This window comes from Homarus americanus, unplaced genomic scaffold (genome assembly GCF_018991925.1).
Source record: "Homarus americanus isolate GMGI-L3 unplaced genomic scaffold, GMGI_Hamer_2.0 scaffold40565, whole genome shotgun sequence".
Lineage (NCBI taxonomy): Eukaryota > Metazoa > Arthropoda > Malacostraca > Decapoda > Nephropidae > Homarus > Homarus americanus.
In genome coordinates this window covers 1,838,036-1,860,297 of record NW_024735503.1, presented here as the reverse complement: position 1 = coordinate 1,860,297, position 22,262 = coordinate 1,838,036, and the positions used below count along the sequence as shown (strand labels likewise).

The following is a 22,262-nucleotide window of genomic DNA, read 5'->3' as shown; positions in this document are numbered from 1 at the left end:
ATAAGAATGTCGTGAAGATAGTTATTATTAAGCATGGTGAGACATGTAACCGGTAAATACACTACCTAATTTACTCATATCTCTGCTCGCTCATGGCTGCTGACGGTGAGAGACTGACGGGCACAATTAGTAGCTGATTCCTCCGTGACTACGCAGAGAATACATAAGCACTGCCTTGGAGCACCACACCAGGGGAAGGAGGCACACCCACCCACCCAGTCGAAATCATTCTTTACCATCGCTGCCAACAACAGTAAGTCACATTAATTTTCACAGCTCCATGTCGTCCTATATTATTGCAGTCCTCATGAGTGACAGCAGATATTTGTAGAGTGTGAAACAATATGTGAGGCATAGCTGAGTTGTCTTCTATTAACATACATTCTTTTTGGGTTTACTGAAGTGAGTTGGGTTGTAGTAAAATTATACAGGCAAAAAATTTTGCCATGTTATATTTTATTTTTCTTACCAATTGCAGCCATACTGTGCTGTTAACCTTATTGGTGGATTACATAAGGCCTATTAATAGCATGAAACCCATTTGAAGATACTGTAATGTTCCATAATTCCACATTAAACAACATCATACGCTCACTAGTTCCAACTCCGCTACTTAGCCTTGATGATGATGGACAGATTCTCAAGAATGTTCACTCTACAGTCGCAGGGGTGGTGCGGTGGAGGTTTGGGGGGGTGGGGGGAGGATCTTACTTGCAGTTCACTATGAATACATGAAATAGAAGGTTTCTGGGCAGTTGATCCTAAAGATTTACCAAAACGTTATGTCAGAGTAATAATACTAAATCTAGGTGTTACTAATACCATTAATTTTACTCTAGTATATAAAAAGCTCGCATCAGTTACCACAATATAATATTAGCTCTGCCATTTCAGATATGCCTGCAGGACTACAGCAATTGTAAGGCAGTGATTGCTGGATGGCCAAATCATCGGGACGTGAGCCGGGCAATTGCGCCAACACTGCTCTCGGCGGGGAGGAGCACCAAGGCTAGGAGGATCACAGTGGGAGGAAGAGGGCCTAGTGGAGACGTAAAACCTCAAGCGGAGACCACGAGTAACATCAGCAAGGATGGACGCCCAGATCGTAAGAAGTAACGGCATATCCAATGCGCAATATCAGTGGAGCATACAGAAGAAATTTAGGCCCCAACTGACATCACATGATGACGGTGAGCAAACCGATCGACCGCCATATTCCAGCTCACAAAGGTGGCTAACACTCACCACATGAGTGTCGCACTGCTTTACATTGAACACTTCCACAAAGAGAAGAATACTGAGAACCATTATTATATTTACCACCTAACGGTGTCTAGGCCAGTGAGAACCGAAGCAAGGCAGTATGGCTGCCCCCAGAGAAACAAGGATTCAACATCAAAGGTGAGAAAGAAAAGGTAGGGGTGTCAAAGGCCATTCTGGGGTGATGTAAGTACATGGCCAGGTGAACTGGTCAAGACTCAATGGTCGTTTCACTGCAGCAGGATGTAGACATCCTGAGTAAGTAAAGCACCTCACAGTCCGGCTATGGTAGAACGAGCCCCCACACTATCAGGCTGTTGGTTCATGACAACAGTCCTATCCATACCAACAGTGGAAGGGATTACCTCCAGGATCACCTTGAAATTGAGGTCAATGTATCGGCCAACACTAGGATGTGATATTAACCGATTGAACACATTTGGGCCATGATGAAACGTGATTAGGATATTGGGGAGCAGAGAACCTGTGCAGCAATAGAGGCTGTGCTTACGGGCGCAGGGAGACATATTTATGACCAGGGCAAAATTTGAAGTCACGACTCCATCCCTATTCGCCTTGATGAAGTCCTAAATGCAATGGGTGGCTGGACCAAATACTAAGATGTGTGTATTGGTGTATTGTTTGGATTTTAGTATGGTTTGTAAATACAATTAATATATATTAATTCACCAACAGTGTTATCTTAAATCCATGTCCTTAATGATGTCTTAAACTATATCGCATGAAAACTCACAACAAAGTAACTTAACAGCCACAAATTATGTATTGTGTGGTATACATTGATCTGTATGACACGTCGAGGAATGTGTTGTCTTATAACACAATATAATTATATAGTTACAATTGCTACCATCATTGACATGCTCATGATGTTCAGCACACAATATTAACGGTAACTGAGCACACTCCAAAATATATGAAGCTTGCATATTGTGGTGGGGTGTTTAAACACTGGAACTTGGAAGAATTGGAACTAGATTAAGTCTGAATACTATTTTACAATACTGATAACTTTTTCACTCCACTCTTTTTAACATAAGTATATAATTATATAATATTGCATATTATCACAAATATTTATTAAGCAAAGGATGGGTGGAATATAAATAAATATTACCAAAATCTCTTTGTCGGAATAACAACAAAATTGTGACGTGGTCGCTGAGTAAAACTAGCTGATCCTTGCATATTTCACTTTTATCCTTAATATATTCCATTCTTTAACGTATCATTGTGACCTGAGCGGCAATAAGCACCCAGGGCACTGCACCTGTTCCATGAATTCGTAACCGTAAAGAAACAACTGCAAGACAAAACGTAGTTAAAAAGGCAGCTTGAAATTATGGTGGTATAAATAATAAATAAACCTGCCTCTCATCCAGCCCCCCCCCCCACCCCCCACACACACTACAGTACAGTGGGCAACATCTGTTGGCCGACCATAGCATTTCCCCCAGCTGTTTCGAAACTTCAGACTCAAGGCTATTCGAAACCTCACTGGCTGGGTAGTGGACACGACTTTTGTGCACGATAGTACAGTACTGTACTTCTAAACATATTAATTCAATTAAGGATCTGGGATTAAAAATTTGATACATTTGGATAATTAATTGTCCAAATGACTCTAGGAATATCTTAATTAGTTTTCTAACACTCCACCTATGATACTTCTGATGGTACTCTGGTATTTTTGTATTATTATGGATGTGCTAAAATAATTATAGAATTAAATTATAATTCCAATAGAAAGGCTTCAGTGGCCCTAAGGATTACTTAGGAATAAGCCTTACTGTTTCAGCCATAATCTTCAAATTACATAATGAATTGGAGATAAGAAAATTACACAATGTGTCTATAACTACGCTACATTATTACAAAACATTTCCCAGTAATTTACAACAAAGAGCTGCATATCAATTTCATGTTACCAATACTTATGGATGTAGTTCTTTTCATTGTAATATAAATTCATTCTGTGTATATTATCTGTATTATCAACATTATTGTTTAGAGAACTGAGGTTATTTAAATATGAACTGCTGTATTAGCTCTTGCATTAGCAGTGTCACATTTTAGCATTTATTCTGGCAAAATGCCAGAATATTTTATTCAACATAGACAACATTTAACTCCTCAAATGGTTAAAAACTACCTTGATTAACCCTTTCATTAGTAGTGACACAAATTAATATTGCAATCTGGCTAATGCCAGACGATTTTATTCAGCTTAGGTAACCTCTCTTTACTCAAAGGGTTAAATAACACCAAACGGCAGACCACTTACCTCATATGCCATTCCTGACAAAATGCCAATGTCAGTATATTAAAAGGAACAAAACAAGATATCCTCAAAAAGCTAAAGATTTCTCTTGTCTTGAAACACAACATTATTATGATAGCAACCAATGCAACCCCACTTAAACAAAAGCAGATTGAATTATTTCAATTTGAAAACATATAATAATTCTAACCAGTATATTGTTCAAAATACTCTGACAATTTGGTTTGCTGCTCTTTCCAGCTTCACAGAATTTAACTTGTTCTGTCATAGCCTCTTATACTTTACAGTAGTAGGTAGTAGGCAGCTATCAAACAGGGAGGTAAGTCCTACCACCTGGGAAGATATTGGAAGCATAATGAGTTGCCTATGGTAGACCCTGCTGCTATATGGCATCACAAAAATTGTGACCAAGTCTCAGGTTGCTGATCTGACTTTCTGCCCCATTTACACACAATTGCAGGGTCTCAATTGTTTCACTTACTATTGACAACACAACATACATACAGTATATTGTTTCTCACTTTTGATCTTTTTTTCATTTTGTATTTCTTTATGGTTCATTATTATTATATTATTATTATTATTATTATTATTATTATTATTATTATTATTATTATTATTACATTTTCACCCCCAGGCCCTGATGTGGGTCAGCGATCTGTGGCCGGGTGGGCTAATCCCCGTAAAAAAAAAATATGTAATGTGCATCTTTGCATTGAAACACACCAGTAGCATAAGTATTCACTTTCTTTCATTGGTAGGAAAAGATAGTACTGTACAGTTCTGTACTTTACCATTAAGATTTACATTTCCTTCTTTTGATTATGTACCTTATCATATGCAACAGCATATGCCTGCAAATTTATCTTTTAGTTACCTGTCTTAAAAAATGCTTACAAACCTAGTGCTGTAATATACCGTTAGCTTTTTGATTGATAAAAAAACAGTACAGGCAGTTCCCGTCATATGACAGGGATATGTTCCTGGACCTTGATCATAAATCAATTTGTTCGTAAGTCAGAACAGTTTTAATAGCATAGTTTAGGTTAGGTTAAAGTACACCCCTGTCCCTACAAAACAATATTAAGATCCCAAACATAACAAATATTGTAAAAACTTTTAATAAAGTTATGCTATACAATACTGTATAGAATACTGTAATGAAAATAATGTACAGTCAACCCTCACTTTACGCGGTTAATTCAACCCACAGGGTACCACGGAAAGTGAGAAACGCGTAAAGTGAACAACATAACATATGGGATTAATTGAAATAGAGACCGGGCCGACCCCCAAACTCCACTTTTTCAGACACAATACCTACGTTGTAGTAAAAATAACTTCTTAATTTTATGATGGTATGCACACACAATTAATAATTAAGAGAAATATCAATAATATTAGGTTTTTTAACACTTACATTACTAGAAAAGATGGCTGGGCACACGGGGATGGGGGGTTGGTTCCGAGGCAGAGGGCAGATTATTGGCCCTCACCTGTATCACTTGTATCAATTGTATCACTATCCACCACAGAGGCTTGCAGGGCCTCTTTGTCAAACCCCTCAAAGTCCATATAAGTCCATATCCTCACTATAATTATCACTATCACTGACTTGGGCGGCTGTGGTGGGTGGCGGGTGAAGAACTCGGTAATGTTTTGATGACTGGGCGACCTTGTGCGCACCCTGCTCGCGCCGCTTACACAACATGGCGGATGGCGGGAGGTTTGGATCCAAAAATGGCGCGACTCGCCAGCCGCTGTCCGCGTAAAGGGGTACACGCACCGCGGAATGTGAGCATTCTGGTTTCGGCAGGGTACCGCGTAAACGTGGAAACGCGGAATGTGGGACCGCGTAAAGCGAGGGTTGACTGTACAACATGAGATTTTAATTATAAAATTTTTGCGATGAATGCATTGGGAACCCGTTCGTAATTGTAGATGATCGTCAGACGGTCATAACTCGGGGACTGCCTGTACTCCTCAACATGCTGATTAAGGATCTGTGGTACAACATTTGATATCTGGGAAATTACTTGTCCTAATGATTCTTGGAATATTTTTTTGTTAACTTTACAATGCTAATTACTTGCCACCTACAGTTTTTTAGAGGCACATTTTGGTGTTTTCGTGTTGTTCTGGATGTATACTTAAATAGATTAACAAATTTAATTCCAATTCTGAGAAAAAGGGTTTGCCAGTACAAATTAACATCGATTTTGTTAAAAATCTTATACGTATTGATTAGGCTCTACCTGAACATCTGGATTAATGATGTGTGTTTAAAATCTTCATATTTGGGCAATTTCTTGTCCCAATGTCACTTTAAAAATTTTAATTACTTTTACAGTATAGTACTAATTGCCTAAGAACATAAGAATGGAGGAAACTGCAGCGGGCCTATTGGCCCATACTGGGCAGTCCCGTTTACACCCAACCCCTATCGCTCATATATCCATCCAACCTATGGTTGAAGCTATCCAGCATTTTCGAGTTAATGATGATGTTTGGTAACTTGTTCCACTCATCCACGACTATGATTTTTCTTTGGCTCTCTTTGTTGTTTATGTGTTATTCTTGATATACAGTACTGTACCACAATACAGTAAACATTAATTTTCGATTCTGAGAGAAAAGGATTTCTCGGCCCAAATATTATTAAGGCATTAGCTTTACCATTTTGACCATAACTTTAACAACATTGATTTTGTTCAAAATCTCTATATAGGCCCTCCTGAATATATATATTAAGGATATGTGATTAAAATCTTCATATTTGGCCAATTGTTTGTCCTATTGACTTTTGGAAATTTGCAATTAATTTTGCAATGGTACCCAGTAATTACTGGACACCTATGATTTTCCCATGGCCCTCAATAATCATATTTACACTTGTAGGTTATGCACATATCAAATTAGTTCACCTTTTATTAAAATAAAGGCTCTGATTGAGTTAACAGCTTCAGCTTTTAATAAATAACATTTAAATATAAAACCTATAATAACAATTTTGTCAAAGTGGTAGAGACCCTCAAGTCCTCAAAACTAAAACTATTGTTAACACAATGTGATACAGTCCAAAATACTTTACATTCATCACGCTATTTTCTATTCTACTTTTTCAAAAAAATCTAATTAAAGCATTTTCTAAATCTCACCTAAAAACATATACAGTAACATTATAATATTCTAAATAGGATCCTATGTTTTACGACAGTACACTACAGTACACTACAATACACTGCAGTACCCTACACTACAGTACAGTACAGTACAGTACTGTATTTCCCAAATCATAGACTGGCTTAGTCTTTAGTAACTACACTCGGCTAGCTTTCAGGACACTCATAACAATCTATAAATTATTATTATTATATTATTTTTTTTTAGGTAATCAAAGTCAATGTAAAACAGTAAGTTTAAAAAAAAATATTTACTTTAAGGTGGTTCACTGAGAAACAACACATGAATCATCCGTTTCTTTCTGCTCTTGTGATCTCTCCTCCTGGAGTTTCCTCCAGGTGAACATGGCCTCCAACACATCCCAGAGGCAGGATTCCTTTGGGTAGTCATTGTCCACTAAATTCACGAGGTAGTAGTTATTGGTAATGTGCTTAATAATTTCTTGTGATCTACTATTTTCAGGGTAGAGTTTACCCCACTGTTCTTCCCAAAGGCCAAATGCTTCATCCTATAAAATAAATATATATACAGACATATATATATAACAGTATAAGATAATCTTTCTTTAATATAATATAAATAATATTAAACTGTACAGTACAGTACCTACATGTACACAAGATCAAAAAAATATCTGCACATTTCTCACAAAACAATCTGACACCACAGACGATGGCTATTCAAAATGCCATATATCTCTTTCTAGTGACTCTCATATTTTATCCATAGTAAGTATTGTTATAATTTGCAAATTCAGAAGAAAATAGATTAATGTTGCGAACAATGTTTAACGTGGTTCATGTTGGTGGTTACATTGCAGCATGGGTGTATTGATCATTTAGGAAATCATTGGACCCAATGTGCACAGATACTCTTTTCTGGAGTTAGAGGAGGAATGTCCATGGTCCTTATGACCTTGGAAAAAGCACCAAAAGAATAAATAGAATAGTGATGCAAGAAGTACTGAAAATGTCGTGAATTTTTATAAGGAAAGAGAAGCATGTATGAAGAATTTATTGGGTAGAGAAACTGCTCCCAGTGAAATTAGGAATCTATGGAGCCTTTATTACGTCACTGCGGTTATTTATCATTTTCACGGATGGAGGAGTAAGAGAGGTAAATGTAAGAAAGATGATATGACATGCAGGTTTGGTGATTATTGCTATAGGATGTAAATTGGAGGAGCATTCAGATGTGACCGTTCTAGTGGGAGATTAATATGAAAAGTCACAAATGAGGGACTGACCTTGTAATAACATTTTTCATAGTAAAGTCTGAACTGAATGACTCAAGTACTGCACAGTAAACCATTACTATTCACGGATTTGCTATTCGCGATTTTGACTATTCGGGGTAAACAGATGGTGGCTAGCTAACAAGCCGCTCTCGCAGCACCACAAGTCACCCCTATGCGCCTGCAGCGTCTTCTCTCCCTGTCTTCCTTTGTTTGCACTCAACCATTGTCTACGATGCAACATCTCTTGTGTTGTACTCAAAACTTTAGTGTTTCTGTGTGAAAGGGCCCCTAAAAGACTGCCTAGTGTCAGTGCTAGTGATGGTAGTGGAGTGAAATGTTTAGAAATCTCAAAGCCAAGAGGAAACAGCTACCAATCACGATGTTTTTCAAGAAAGAACCAGCCGCTTACCCAGCTGATTGTCTCCCTCACCTACTGAGCCAGCTGCTGCTGCCGCTCCACCATCCACCTCCCCACTATGCTTCATTAACCAGATTTCATCCTACTGTACAGTACACTTCATCACGAAGGAGAATAGTATTGACGACTTAATTTCTCATACACAGTATAGGTATACAGTAGTGCATTAAGGTAGTATAAGTTGCTATTCGCAGTTTTGCTAATTTGAACCATTCCTTGGAACCTAACCCCCGCAAATAGCAAGGGTCTATTGTATAGGTGAAATTACCTTGAGTATGAGTTTCTACATCACAACCAACTCAGCTCAGCTCAATGATGACTTGTTCATAGGAAACATAATTCTTTTTCCGTCAGGACACAGCCACATGTATTATGAGTGACAGCAGCCCCTCAGACACCAAGTGACATACACAACACTAAGCAAAGGTCTACTTCACTAACTTGGGAAAAACATGAAACTAAAATGTAAAACAAAAAATCTTAATAGACAAAAACATCTGTTCAATGATCTCATATATGAATTACTCTTGAACAAGAAGAATAAATAAAGGGGCTTTCATATATGGGAACATTGTGTGTGGGTGTCAAAGATGATTGAAGATGAAGTGCAAAAGCATTTACAGTATGTAGGTGCAAACAAAATGAATATGAAGTATGTTGTTAACTATATACCCAGTAGATAACGTCTGGCTTCAAGAGTGCACGAGAAACAGTAGCTTTTCAGTCTTCCAACACGTCTTGTACAAGGTAGGAGACATGGTGAACTGTCCACCAGAGGGTTATGTGAGGTAAGTTCTGGAGTCATAATGGTGAAGCACACAATGTAATATAATTCTCCTTAATAAAAATTTTTACTTTTTCACAACAGATGATAAAATAATACTGTATAGAGAATTTTAGCAGAAATCATGGTATCAAAAGGGAGTTCTTCATGGCCCAATTTACTGTACAGTACAATGGAAGTGTCATATTGATAGAGATAATAATAGCAAATCTTTTCAAGAAATATGGCCACAGGTTAACCTAACCAGATGAAGAACATGATACACACATCAAGACTGGTTTGTTAAGAAGGAAACATGCAGTAAGTGATTACCTTCCATGCTTTAAAGCTGAGCGGGTCCACTATGGTTGGCTGTATAATCTCAGTACCCGGGAATGCGCCCCAAGTCACAGCAATTGGCCGGTGCTTGTGGCAGTTACTGTAATCGGCAGATCCCTATTGGAAGAATATAGACCTTAATTAATATAATTATATAATATAAACTATGAAGATGAAATAGTTGCACATAAAAATACAGTAAACCCTCGATATAATGCAAGAGTGGGACCAAGAGTTGTAGTACAATACTGTTGTATCATTCAATGTACAGTACAGTATTTCAACAGGACAATAATATACACCAAAAAATTCCTTTGAGACAACACTTTTCCCACTTCCACACTAATTTCATCCTTTCAAAACACTTTTTTTTTTCGCCACTTATCAGCTTATTAGCCATTTGGGTGGTTGGTCTTTCCAGCGTTAGTACAAGAGGAAATTGAGCACGGGAAAGCCGTGACGTATGGAAGGGGTCCATTGGATAACACCTTTCTCACGTATGTCTGGGCCAAGGCTTGAACCTCGAAATATTGGTGAATGTTACATGCGTTACCAACACCCCCAAAACTCTTTCCATGCTGGGAATAGAACCCAGGCCTCGCGGGTGAGAGCCACATATCCTGGCTACTAGACTAATAAATTATAACTCACCTTGAGTCTGAACAACTGCTTCCTGGGTTGCAGTTGGTCAGACTCAAGGTCTGCGATGGAGCAAGAGAACTTGGAGTGTCGTGAGTCATGTGTGATTGCATAAATGTTATTGGCCTGTGCTAGCAAACAACACACTAGTGCTGCCATCTAGTGAGCTTTCATCACATTAAAGAACATATTAAAAATACCTGTATGTAATGCTTCTATAATAAATGTATAATTAAAAATAAATTTTATGGTCTTCTTACACTAAAGATGCCACACATGTGGAAAATTGACAAAGTGAACTTGTTTGTTGTGAACTGTTGTAATAACCCGCCATATAATGTTGTAACAGTATGAGTTTTTGAATGTTGCACTGAAATAACCTGCCAGAGAAAGTTGTGACAGTAAGAGTTACAAAGAGTTATAATAACCTGTCAGCATTATAACAGCACCAAGCATCAGCTCATTTAAGACCAGACTTGACCAACACTGGCACATGTTCTGGTACATTCAAGAGCCCATACAAGCCCAGCACTTGCCGAGTGTGCAAGAGAGAAATGACCAACCGCCCAAGCAGGTAGCCAGCCGATCAAGGGCAGAGTGTTAGCTTAGATGTGAAAATGGAAGTACATATTATAATTACAGGTATTTGTAAAGGAGGAATAAGTTGTGGATAACACCAAAGCCTTGGTCTCAACTTCACTATCACCTCAGACATATACAGCTAGACCCCGACTTACGACGGGGTTAGGGACCCAAATCCAGGTCGTAAGTCCGAATGGTCGTAAGTCCAAATGGTCGTAAGTCCGACATAAAAAAATAAAATTAATTTTTTTTTTAATAAAAAATCTACAATAAAATACAGTACAGTAAAAGTAATAAATAATGAGGAATGGATACAGAACAGTGAAAGTAATAAATAATGAGGAATGGATAGTGTGACTGAGCACTTACCTTTAATGTAGTCAGCTGAATGCACATGGGGCCCCCATAATTTTCTAATTATACATGGAGACTACATTAACTGGAAACGTTTCGGTATAGAAAATGCGTGTGTTATTTGAAAAAAAAAAAAATGGTCACAACTGCGGCGGTCGTAAGTCCCGACGGTCGTAAGTCGAAGCAGTCGTAAGTCGGGGTCTAGCTGTACTGTACTACTGTCAATATTGTCACCATGCTGCAGGGTGTGTCCACACTTATACCACCTTCAATAACTGAGTCAAGCAGGAGAGTCCAGGCATAAAACAATGTTGGCATTCCTTTATGAGGTTGTTTTCTAGATGTTCCATCAAATCATCGTGTTTATTGCTCTCTAGTACTTTACACACTATGCTGGTCACTCACTGCCTTTAAATTGTTTGCATAGTGACAATCACCCCACTTTAATATAGGACTCACATATGCCATTTTCCAGTTATTGTGGTCACCAACACTCAGCTATAAGGAGCTCCGGACCTTAACCTGCTAAGAGCCATGTAGCACTGATTGCATAGTATTCCCCCAACCTTTCCTCTGTCCCCTGGGTAAGTCAGTGAGCCAACTGGTAACATATACATGTGGATGAGTCTTCTGAAAAGACTATTGTATGTCACACATTCCTACCTGAGCATTTTCCTCCATTTTCTATATTGGCACTTATCAGATTATGGTTCAGAGCTCCTCATATGAGGATGGTACTTTGATTGATCTATTGATGCATAACTTTAATTTTACAAGAGTATAACATGTTTTTAAGCCAGTTTTTCAAGAGCCACACTCATTAGAGTTAACAGAACATCTGGGTCATATTATGGGCGTGTTATGGTGATCCTGACTCCAAAGAGTCACCTGGTTTAAACACATATTCTAGATAACACACAATATCCAGTAAAAATATAAATTAATTTTACATATAATTTAACAGTATACACTTCCAATAAAAACAAAACTGCACACACATTTTATATCTACTATGTGTATAAAAACATAATTTGCACTTTAAAGATTGGAAAATAAAATAACTTGAAAGATGAATACGGGACTCTCTTCCTTCTTAATGTGTGTGGAAGATCCAAAGACTTACATCAGAGTTTATAATATGATAGTTGATTCTTGGGAAGAGTGGCAGAACATTCATGAGGGCGCTAACATTCTCACGACAAGTAAAGAACTCCAAGTAGGCCTTCTGGTACACATAGCCGCCTGGCATACCCCACCCTACCACTGGATCTTCACTGCTGGCTCCATTAACATTAGGCTGTGAAAAAAAAATTTCTGTGAATAAAGATAATCTATGTTTCTCATTATGTAAACAGAATTTTAGACTAGGTTGTGAAACGTGTTCACTTTTGCAAATCACTGACCAATCATTCTAAACCATGTAACAGGAACCACATTGATAATTCAAGTACCTTTTTTTTCATTCTTTTCGACATATGCTGTAGAGGTAGACCTCGCTATAGGCCACACATGTTTTCTTGAAAAGTTCAATGATGACCCAAACAGTACATAGTGAACACTAGTTAACCACAGACATCATGATATAAATAAGGGTTATGTTGTTCTTTTAGTACAGCTCCTTGCAGCAGTTAATGTTTGTACAGCTTCTTGCAGCAGTTAATGTTTGTACAGCTTCTTAGTAGCTAATGGCATTAAGAAAGTTTAAACATTGCATTGTATTGATGATGGTATAAAGAAAGTTTTAACATAATAGAAGGAGATACTTAAACTTGATTTTTTCTCAAGTACAGAGACTTTTAAAGTTAAATATGGGTAATTTTTTTTTAGAGGGGGAGAACCCTAAATGATTACTATATTTTAGGAGGTGTAATAACAAGAACCTAAACATAAAGTCTGATTGTTACGAAGAACATTTACGTTCTTCGTAATGACCAGGCTGATTTTTAGGTTCCTGCTTATTACACGTCCTAAAATATAGTAATCATTTAGGGTTCTCGAATGAATCAAAATGATCGTGTAATCTAGAGTTGTATCAGTGTCACCATCACAACATCTACAACATCAACAACAAAAATAACTGCAAGGAATATCACTAATAAAATAAAATAGTTTACAAGTTGTGAGGATTAGTAACACTGACAGGTTAAAGGTGAAGGTTAGTAACACTGACAGGTTAAAGGTGAAGGTTAATAACACTGACAGGTTAAAGGTGAAGGTTAATAACACTGACAGGTTAAAGGTGAAGGTTAATAACACTGACAGGTTAAAGGTGAAGGTTAATAACACTGACAGGTTAAAGGTGAAGGTTAATAACACTGACAGGTTAAAGGTGAAGGTTAATAACACTGACAGGTTAAAGGTATACAACTTCCACACAATTGGTGTTTACAATAAAAAACAAACCTGTGAGTTAATGGAAAGGACTCCACGTTTGTTGAAATCTGCCAGTTTGTCTCTGACCAGCGCAGTCTCGGCACTGAGTTCATCATCATTCCACGGCACCTAATGTGATGTTGTGAGTTAGTTGCAAAATAGATTAAATTTGGTTTCGTTAAATGGGATTCAATAGATAAGAGAAATAATGTATTTCTTTATACTGATGGAAAAAGGCCTCTGCTGCCAGGAACAGACAACCAATAGATTTATACTACATGAATGTACAGTAAATATAAAAGAATAAACCACAAAAGCCAGAATCTTGAGGAGTAAATTTGATCTGCAATTTCCTCAACATTCTCCAACTCTGTCAAAAGAATGGACAGACAAGAAAATACTATAACACACTTATAAATATATAAACACAGAACTATAATAAATTCCATATACTGTATATTTTTATTCTTCTTTTCATACTTTATTGATCATAACAATTAATAAGCTGCTAAATACATGAAACCTCCATATAACCGACTTCTCTCTCCATATAATCTGGTAGATGGGGGCCTCACTTACGTGATATCCTAACAAACTAATGAGAGTTTTTTGTTCTGAGGCCAAAAAACCTCTTCCCTCCCTACCCCTCCCCTGACCAAAAACAGTGGTAGCTGAAGGATCTTTGATGAAACTGCAAACTTTCAAGAGAATTTGTCAAATGAAGAAGCATATGTTCTCCAGATATAACATGTGATAGATGATAGAAAACACCAGAATAGAAGAAGTCTTTAAGCTGGTGTCTGGTCTGGTTATGACCATTACTCGATAAAACTACTTTTTTGACAAACCTCCCAACCTTCTGGAAGACTATCAGATAGTTGTAAATACTTTAAGAGAGCTTGGATCACTTCATTTGTTTCATTACGATCATTTGAATCACCGCAAGATCATTTGGACCACAATAAGGTCATCTGGATCACTACTAGGACCATTTACATTACTGTTCCGTATTCAAGGAACACCTGTATCCCTATAAGAACATCAATAGGAACATGGAAGTATCCCTATAGGAATATATATATCCCTATATGTTCTCCAGATATAATCATGTGATAGATGATCTCCTGACAAACACCATCAGTTTTGAATAAGGCACTGGTGTCTGGTCTGGTTATGACCATTACTCAATAAAACTACTTTTTTGACAAACCTCCCAACCTTCTGGAAGACTATCAGATAGTTGTAATTACTTTAAGAGAGCTTGGATCACTTCATTTGTTTCATTACGATCATTTGAATCACCGCAAGATCATTTGGACCACAATAAGGTCATCTGGATCACTACTAGGACCATTTACATTACTGTTCCGTATTCAAGGAACACCTGTATCCCTATAAGAACATCTGTATCCCTATAGGAACATCTTTATCCCTATAGGAACATTTGTATCCCTATAGGAATATATATATCCCTATAGGATCACCTGTATCCCTATGGGAACATCTGGGTCATCGATAAATGATGTGATCATAATTAGTGTCACATCTCCTGACAATAGGAGTTATCAGTTTTGAATAAGGGAAACACTGCACATCATATGATGCTGTATCTGATAAATATTCAGTCACCATCAATGAATACTCAGAGCAATGCTTTGTAATAACAACAAGGAGAACCAACCTTGGTAACTTTCTGACCAGTCTTGTTGAAGGAGCCAGTAAGATAGGCATGGAACACATCCCATACATCTTGTTCACTCTCAAGAGATTCTCCCCACATTGCTAATAATTGTTCCTTGGAGCTTTTGCTCTGCAAAAGAAAAAAAAATTTCATACAATGTCAACAGTTTAAAATATAATGACTACAATTTGCACATTGCATCTCACCACTTAATGCAAGTTAGCTATCCAAGAGAGTTCTGTTTATGTAACCAACACTGTACTGTAGTTAATTTCATCATTTGAAGGTAAATGTCTAGAAAAGAACTAGATGTAAGTAAGACAACCATCATGCAGAAAGAGAGGAAGGCAGAGATGGGCAAGTGGAAGATATTGTCAAAGAAATTGGAATGGTCATTAGGGCCAATACAGTCTTGGCTAAAAGAGCCTAGTAATATATACATTTATTTTTTACTTTCCATAAGGAAACAAGTAAATGAACATACTCTACCTTGAGGTAAAAGAGGTAGTAATCTTTCAATTCTCCAAATGCAGGTGACTCAGAGCTACCCCATCTTCCATTAGGGAACTCATCCCAGTGTTGAGTTCTGTTAAGGAAATATTGAGAGAAACTCAATCTAACACATTTATCAACATCTGTATAAGAAGTAGCTTTCAACTCATCTCAGTTAAAAAACAATGAGTTGAGTTTACACAATTTTTATCACAATAAACAGTTACTGTATTCTGGAAACAAATGAATATTAATCCACATTCAGTGACATAAGGAAAAAATATACTGTACTATACCGTACTGTATAAACTGACTGTAAAAGACACTTCCACTAACAAAGAATAAACTTTAGCATTACTGTACAGGAGGAACTCATTTACCAAAAATTCTAATAACAGGAAACAACCAACCAAAAAATCATGGACTCCCAATCTTTATCTACTATCTGACACTTCATCCATGATTCAAATGCACCACTGTATGATGAACATACCTTAAGTGAACCTTTTAATTAAAGCACTGAAGAAAACAACATTAAATCCAACCTGTACACATATGCCTTGGGTCGAGAAGCCCAGAAAATGGGTCGCACATCCTCTCCACTCCTCTTGTGATTAGCAGCCATTTTCCATGGTAGTGGTCGTCTGGGTGCAGCAGCCCATAGCCCCAGCTGCTTCAAAACGGCTGTAGTTGATACCTCTCTGAAGAAAATAACACACCATGGTTTTACTGGCAAACAAGATAATGAAAAACATTTACATCCATTCCCATACTTTGCATAAATTCAACAACCACAAATATACCTCCTAGTATTCAGCGGTATACCAGCCAGCGTTACAGGCGTCACTGATTGGTTGGTATGTCCTATGTCATCATCACCTACACATAGCATTCACATAAGAACTGCCATCAACCAGGCCTGCAACACCCCTACTGTACAGTACATCTATGGTGATTTATTAGCAAAGACCAAACACTGAGTTACACATAATGGTGAAGTCTAATGAAGTACTGTATTTGAGAAGGGGCTCTTGAAACTGAATTAAGCAATTATTGTTATTTTCTTATTTGCAACACATATTTGTTCTCACCTGTTTAAAGTGTAAAAGTGTACCCCAGGAGCCATATCTGCCTCAAACAGCTTTCTGATCAGTGTACATATCTGATGAATTCCATAATTTCTGATGGCTTCATCATTGTCCTTTAAAGGAGCCACAATGTCCATAACGTCTTGTGGTACGTCTAGTTTGGAGAGTTTGACGATGTGCCGCAAAGAGTCATAGCTCTGAATGGGCATGATGCCAGGAATTATGGGGCAAAATATGCCTAATGCTCGACAGTCATTAACAAATGTTATGAAAGTCTCAGCCTTGAAAAACAGCTGTGTGATGATGAAGTCAGCACCAGCATCTACCTGCAAACATTAAGAAAACTGATAACAATAAATGAAACTGGCACCAGCACCCACCTGCAAATACAGTACTGTACTGTACTGCACTGTATCCCTGTACTGTACTGTATAAAGAAAAGCTGATACTGTGGCAATACACATAAATAGCTCAAGCATCTACCTCTTGGTGATAAGAAAGTCTATCGGGTAACAGCAATAAACACATTAAAATTATTGTCATTACTGTGGACAAAGAATAACTACAGATGCACATACTGATAAAAGTAAAATATTTAATTAATCTATTTTTTCAACAACAGCCTGTCTCGTGTGTTGACAGCAATATCCACACCTCCAAACTTTTGTTGATTTCCAAATTCAACATTTTATCTTATAACTCTACAATTAATTTGATATACAGTAATAGCAAATGAAATTTGAGAATATAAAATAATTTTACTTTAATTAATTTGCCACACATTACATGAGAGTAAATGAACATAAACTGGACAATGAGGCAACTGGTTGAATGAATGTACTGGTAGAGACTTGTCCCAGTGAGTTTGAGGAGTAAGTTATATGGTGATTGTAAGAGAATAATACCACGCTGAGCTTATTTGTAGACTTAATAACATGGCGAGTGTTAGAGACTAATGAAGTTAGTGAAATAAGCATATTGATAATAAAAATCAGCATTACTTTAGCCTTTTTTCATTATGTACTTTGAAAAAATTACAAATATGGCCAAAAAATTATTGCTTTGGAGTTTTCATATATAAACTGAATCATGAGACAGAATCTATTTTTGTGTAACTTTAGATTTTTATACACCAACCCTTTTTAAATAAGGACTGTATGTACTGATGAGTGGTGGTGGAAAATGGTCATGTGCTGTTGTAAGGCAGCAAATTATAAATGTGCAAAGAATGTGGATGGTGGGTACACAAGAGGTGCAGTGGAGTAAATAGCAGATTACAGGATTTTAATGACTTTAAGTGTCTTATATACTGTACCATACACAGGTGATATCCTTAGTAAGGCTGGAGAAAATCAACATTAGGGATATACAGGGCTGGTGAGGGTGCTGAAGTAAGCTCATTTCAATAGGCAGAAGTGGCTGGAAGAAGATCAGTGAATTACTGCTCTGAGCTAGAGGGAGTATATAAAGAAAGGGAAACAATGAGACAACTTACAATAATTAAGAGAAAAAAATATAACCAACTGACCTTTTCCTTGAGGTACTTTAGATCATCCTCATATGATGTGGCCTCAGGATGACCCATGGGGTAGCCGGCAACACAGATGACAAAATAGTTCCCAAACTCCTTTCTGATGTATTTCACCAAGTCTGTAGCATAGTTGAACCCATCCTTAGGTGGAACCCAATCTTCTGAACCACTTGGAGCATCTGTGGAATATGATATTCTGTTGTTTTTTTGTTTTATTTTTATTCTTGCAAGCCTCTTCCTACAATGTCAAAAGGTGGAATGAATAAAGAGAAAATATAGTTTCTTCTTTGACTCACCTGTGTTCACCTGAGGTCCAGCACTTCAATCATTCATTTAATGAACTTTGCTGTCCTTCCGGGTGTCCACCCCCCCCCTCCTGACTTTTAAGATAGTTTTCAATCCATCCTTTCATCCTTGTAAAACATCGATATATTGCCACCTCAATAAACCCTCATCAGGTCTTTATTCAGCACATCCATATCCATCAAATTAATTTTCTTGTTTCGTTTTTAGTCTTCATTTTCTATTCACCCTATATATTACAGTACAGTACAGTACTTTTAATAAATTTGTATCATCTTTAGTTCGTGCTTCATTCCTGTACACAGAAGCAATGTTAACTCAATTTTTCCACTACACATCTCCAAGTGTCTGGCCTCGGACAGTTTTCCATCCACCTCGGACAATACAGTACTGCAGAAGTCTCCCCAAGGGTTGTGAGATGCATCATAAGGGGTCGCATAGAGCTAATAGGATCACTAGGTTCCCATAAACCTCATAAGGTCGCTGGAATCAGTGGTCGCGTATGATTTTTTTTTTCACTTTTTTTAGTCCGGGTGTCAAGGACTGAAGGACATGGCTGACAGGTGCAGCCTCATTAAGTCGGGACCATAAGTTATGGTCCAGGGATTAACGCAGTTACTCTCCTTGTGTTAGGTCAGGTCAGGCTTGCCCTGATGACACATTTTGCAATAGAAGTTACACATTCCTACCTTTGAACTGTTCTCAGCTCAGTTCACTCTCTACTTCCCACAGATGCAGACAGAAAATGGCAGCAAATTTCAATGACAGATTCCCTGAGTTGCTTACTGTCACAACGAGAAGTGTTGGCTTACCGAATGTCCCACCCCATTTAAGCCTCTGTTCTATCGACAATATGTTGGGGACACATTTTTAATTTTCAGATCACTTGATCACGTCCCATGATCCTAAATTGCATAAATTTTAAGCATGACAACATCAAATTACTTGTGAATTAGAAATGGACAATATGTATTCTTCCGTTTCCTTCTCGATATTAATATCCACAGTCTTCGTAAAAGTTTCGAGGCAGCCTTATACAGAATACTAACATTCTCAGCTTGGGCAAGAGTTACTGTAGCTACATCCGGTACATAATTTATGCATTCTAGCTCATTTCAGGGTTTAGAACTCACAAGCGAAGCAAAAAAAACAAAAAAAATAAAAAATTTATGTGTACAGTAAAGTAAGACTACAGACTGACCTCCTCTCAGTGCCAGAATGTTACGGATACCAATATCCTTGGCTCTCTGTAGATGTATGGAGATCTCTGTCTTGGTCATGTTGCAGCAGGTCATATGCAGCATTGTCTCCAGCCCAGAGTAGTTCAGAGCAGCACCTGGTAATGACAGTTCCTTCATAATTTTCACCTGACCAAAATGTTGTAATATATTGCTGTTAAAATGTGTCTCAATCATAATCCTGTACTTGCAAATTATTATGACAAAATTTAAATACCAATATTGTAAAAAAAAAAAAACCCTTACAGTATGACAAGTAAGTTAGAGCATCTTGTACGGGTCAGTCCCTCATAACATGTCCTATTCATCTTATTTATCTACTTCTTATTCTTGTAACATTTACATTGAGCACCACCTGATCACCAACCATTAACCTCAGTCATATGTAGGTATTCCTCATTATCTGAAAGAGTTAGTTTCCCTGGAAACTAATCAGACAGCAAACATTTGGATAAAAAAGAGATACCTGTACAGTAGTTCTTCTATTGGGTGTCCAACACACTCACTTATCTTAAAAGTATTCACACTCTCTTTATTTCACAACATTCACCAATTTGCTCACATCTTACGAGTTTGGTATTTACATCAATAACCTTATGTCTGAGATGAGTTTTAAAGTACAGGGGGCCCCCCAAATTTGCAGGGGTTAGGTTCTCAAAATGGCCGCAAATCGCCAAATCCGCGAATAACATTTCCGGACGGGGGATACATTTTACTTGTGTACAAAGAAATTTACTGTATATTCCTTTATGTGTTTGCCCTCAGAACAATTATTTCTTTTACCTGTAGTATTGTATGTGTGTGTGTGTGTGTGTGTGTGTGTGTGTGTACACACACACACACACACACACACACATTTACAATACAGGTAAAGGAAATTAATGTCCCTAGAATAAATGGCTCCCTGTCCCAGTCGCAAAAATGCCAGCAACTTTAAAACTACCCACAGACATTCGTGGGTACATCCAGGATGTCATCCGCGAATAACCGAGAACTGCGAATTAAAAATCCGCAAACTTGGGAGGTATACTGTACTGTACATTCCTTTATATATATATACAGTATATATATATATATATATATGTATATTTATTTTTTTTTGGGGGGGGGGACTACTTCAGTCGCTGTGTTACCACATTTTCATCATTATCATTCACAAAACAAATATTTCCAAAAGAGTAATTTTAGAAGAAAATATCATTGATGACCTTTCCAGAATGAGTGACTTACCTGCTATTGTTAAGGATGAGGTTTCTGTTTCTCCACCTGGGTTACCAGCCGGGTGCCACGTGACATCACAGAAAAGTGGGTCACCCTCACGCATGCGGTCAAATCTGACAGGAGAAAAGAGGTTTAAGTTTAAGATTAATTTTTAAAACCTATTTAGTATGAGAAAAACAGTGACAACCCATGGGGAAGTAGTGTATAGAAGAATAATACCCAAAACATAAATATCTATGTACAATCAAGTGACTCAAGCAAGAAGATGCTACTGCCAATAATTACAAATTAACCGGAGTCTTCACAAGCCATCACATTCCCCCAGAGTGACCACTATAATGACCACAAGGCAAGTAGGAAATCAAAATAACATACATTATATTTTTAAAAGTACAGTAAACTCCCTCTAAAACCAAACTTGCTTAAATCCGGATCCCTTGCAAACCGGACTGAGGTCTAGCACCAGACACATGTATCCCCAACCAGGAAAAATGCAATGAAAATCCGATTACTGTAGTATGGGGGAAAGTTCGTGTAAGTGGAGACTGTCACTGTGATGGCACAAGAGATTAACTAAATAGCTGCCTCTGGGGAGGCAATAGAAGTGTCTAATAAATATGCATAGCATACAGTACATATAATCAATGAAATTAGCAGTGAAAACATAACCTCCGCTCCACCTTTGGTGACGTATATTGTGAGTCGTACAATCCCCTCTTGTCTCATCACGTCAAGACTCAACCACCTCGTAATTATTTAATAATAACTACAGTACTTTATTATTAACATGTACTATGTGCTTTTATTTTTCATCAACAGACATATTATAATGCAGAAATAATGTATACCATGTAGACCCTGACATGGTGCATCCCTGAGTGCTAAGAGAGTTGTGTAACGCGCTTGCTGAGCCCCTGAAGATCATATTCTGTAAATGCCTGGATGAGCAAAAGGTCCCCAGTGATTGGAAAATGGCCTATATGAGTTCTATCTTCAAGAAGGGCAATAGTCACTCCACGAATAACTATAGACCGGTGAGCCTGACCAGCATAGTACAGTATGTAAAGTATTTGAGAGCATTATAAGAGATGCCATGATGGAACATCTACTACGAAACAACCTTGTAAAGGATTGCCAACATGGTTTTATGCCGGGGCACTCCTGCTTAACACAATTACTCAAGGTACTGGATGTTTCGACTCAAATTCTGGAACAGGGTGGTAATATCGACACTCTGTATATACCTAGAAATGTTTAT

At 37.5% G+C, this 22,262-nt stretch overlaps 1 protein-coding gene across 2 annotated transcripts in view; it reads right to left on the bottom strand.

The window, feature by feature from the left end:
* Window positions 1-6,477: 6,477 nt before the first annotated feature.
* The window catches only part of LOC121871205 (methylenetetrahydrofolate reductase-like), a 27,206-nt gene continuing 11,421 nt past the window's right edge, over window positions 6,478-22,262 (bottom strand). For both annotated transcript variants that reach the window (XM_042373397.1, XM_042373398.1), the window contains exons 4-14: window positions 21,014-21,117; window positions 19,747-19,881; window positions 18,240-18,421; window positions 16,715-17,037; window positions 16,169-16,324; window positions 15,621-15,717; window positions 15,132-15,260; window positions 13,481-13,579; window positions 12,201-12,374; window positions 9,497-9,619; window positions 6,478-7,253 (exon numbers count right to left, since the gene is read on the bottom strand). In XM_042373397.1, the coding sequence (XP_042229331.1) occupies window positions 7,011-7,253; window positions 9,497-9,619; window positions 12,201-12,374; window positions 13,481-13,579; window positions 15,132-15,260; window positions 15,621-15,717; window positions 16,169-16,324; window positions 16,715-17,037; window positions 18,240-18,421; window positions 19,747-19,881; window positions 21,014-21,117 (1,765 nt within the window). In that variant the 3' untranslated portion in view covers window positions 6,478-7,010. The remainder of the gene's footprint in view (window positions 7,254-9,496; window positions 9,620-12,200; window positions 12,375-13,480; window positions 13,580-15,131; window positions 15,261-15,620; window positions 15,718-16,168; window positions 16,325-16,714; window positions 17,038-18,239; window positions 18,422-19,746; window positions 19,882-21,013; window positions 21,118-22,262) is intronic.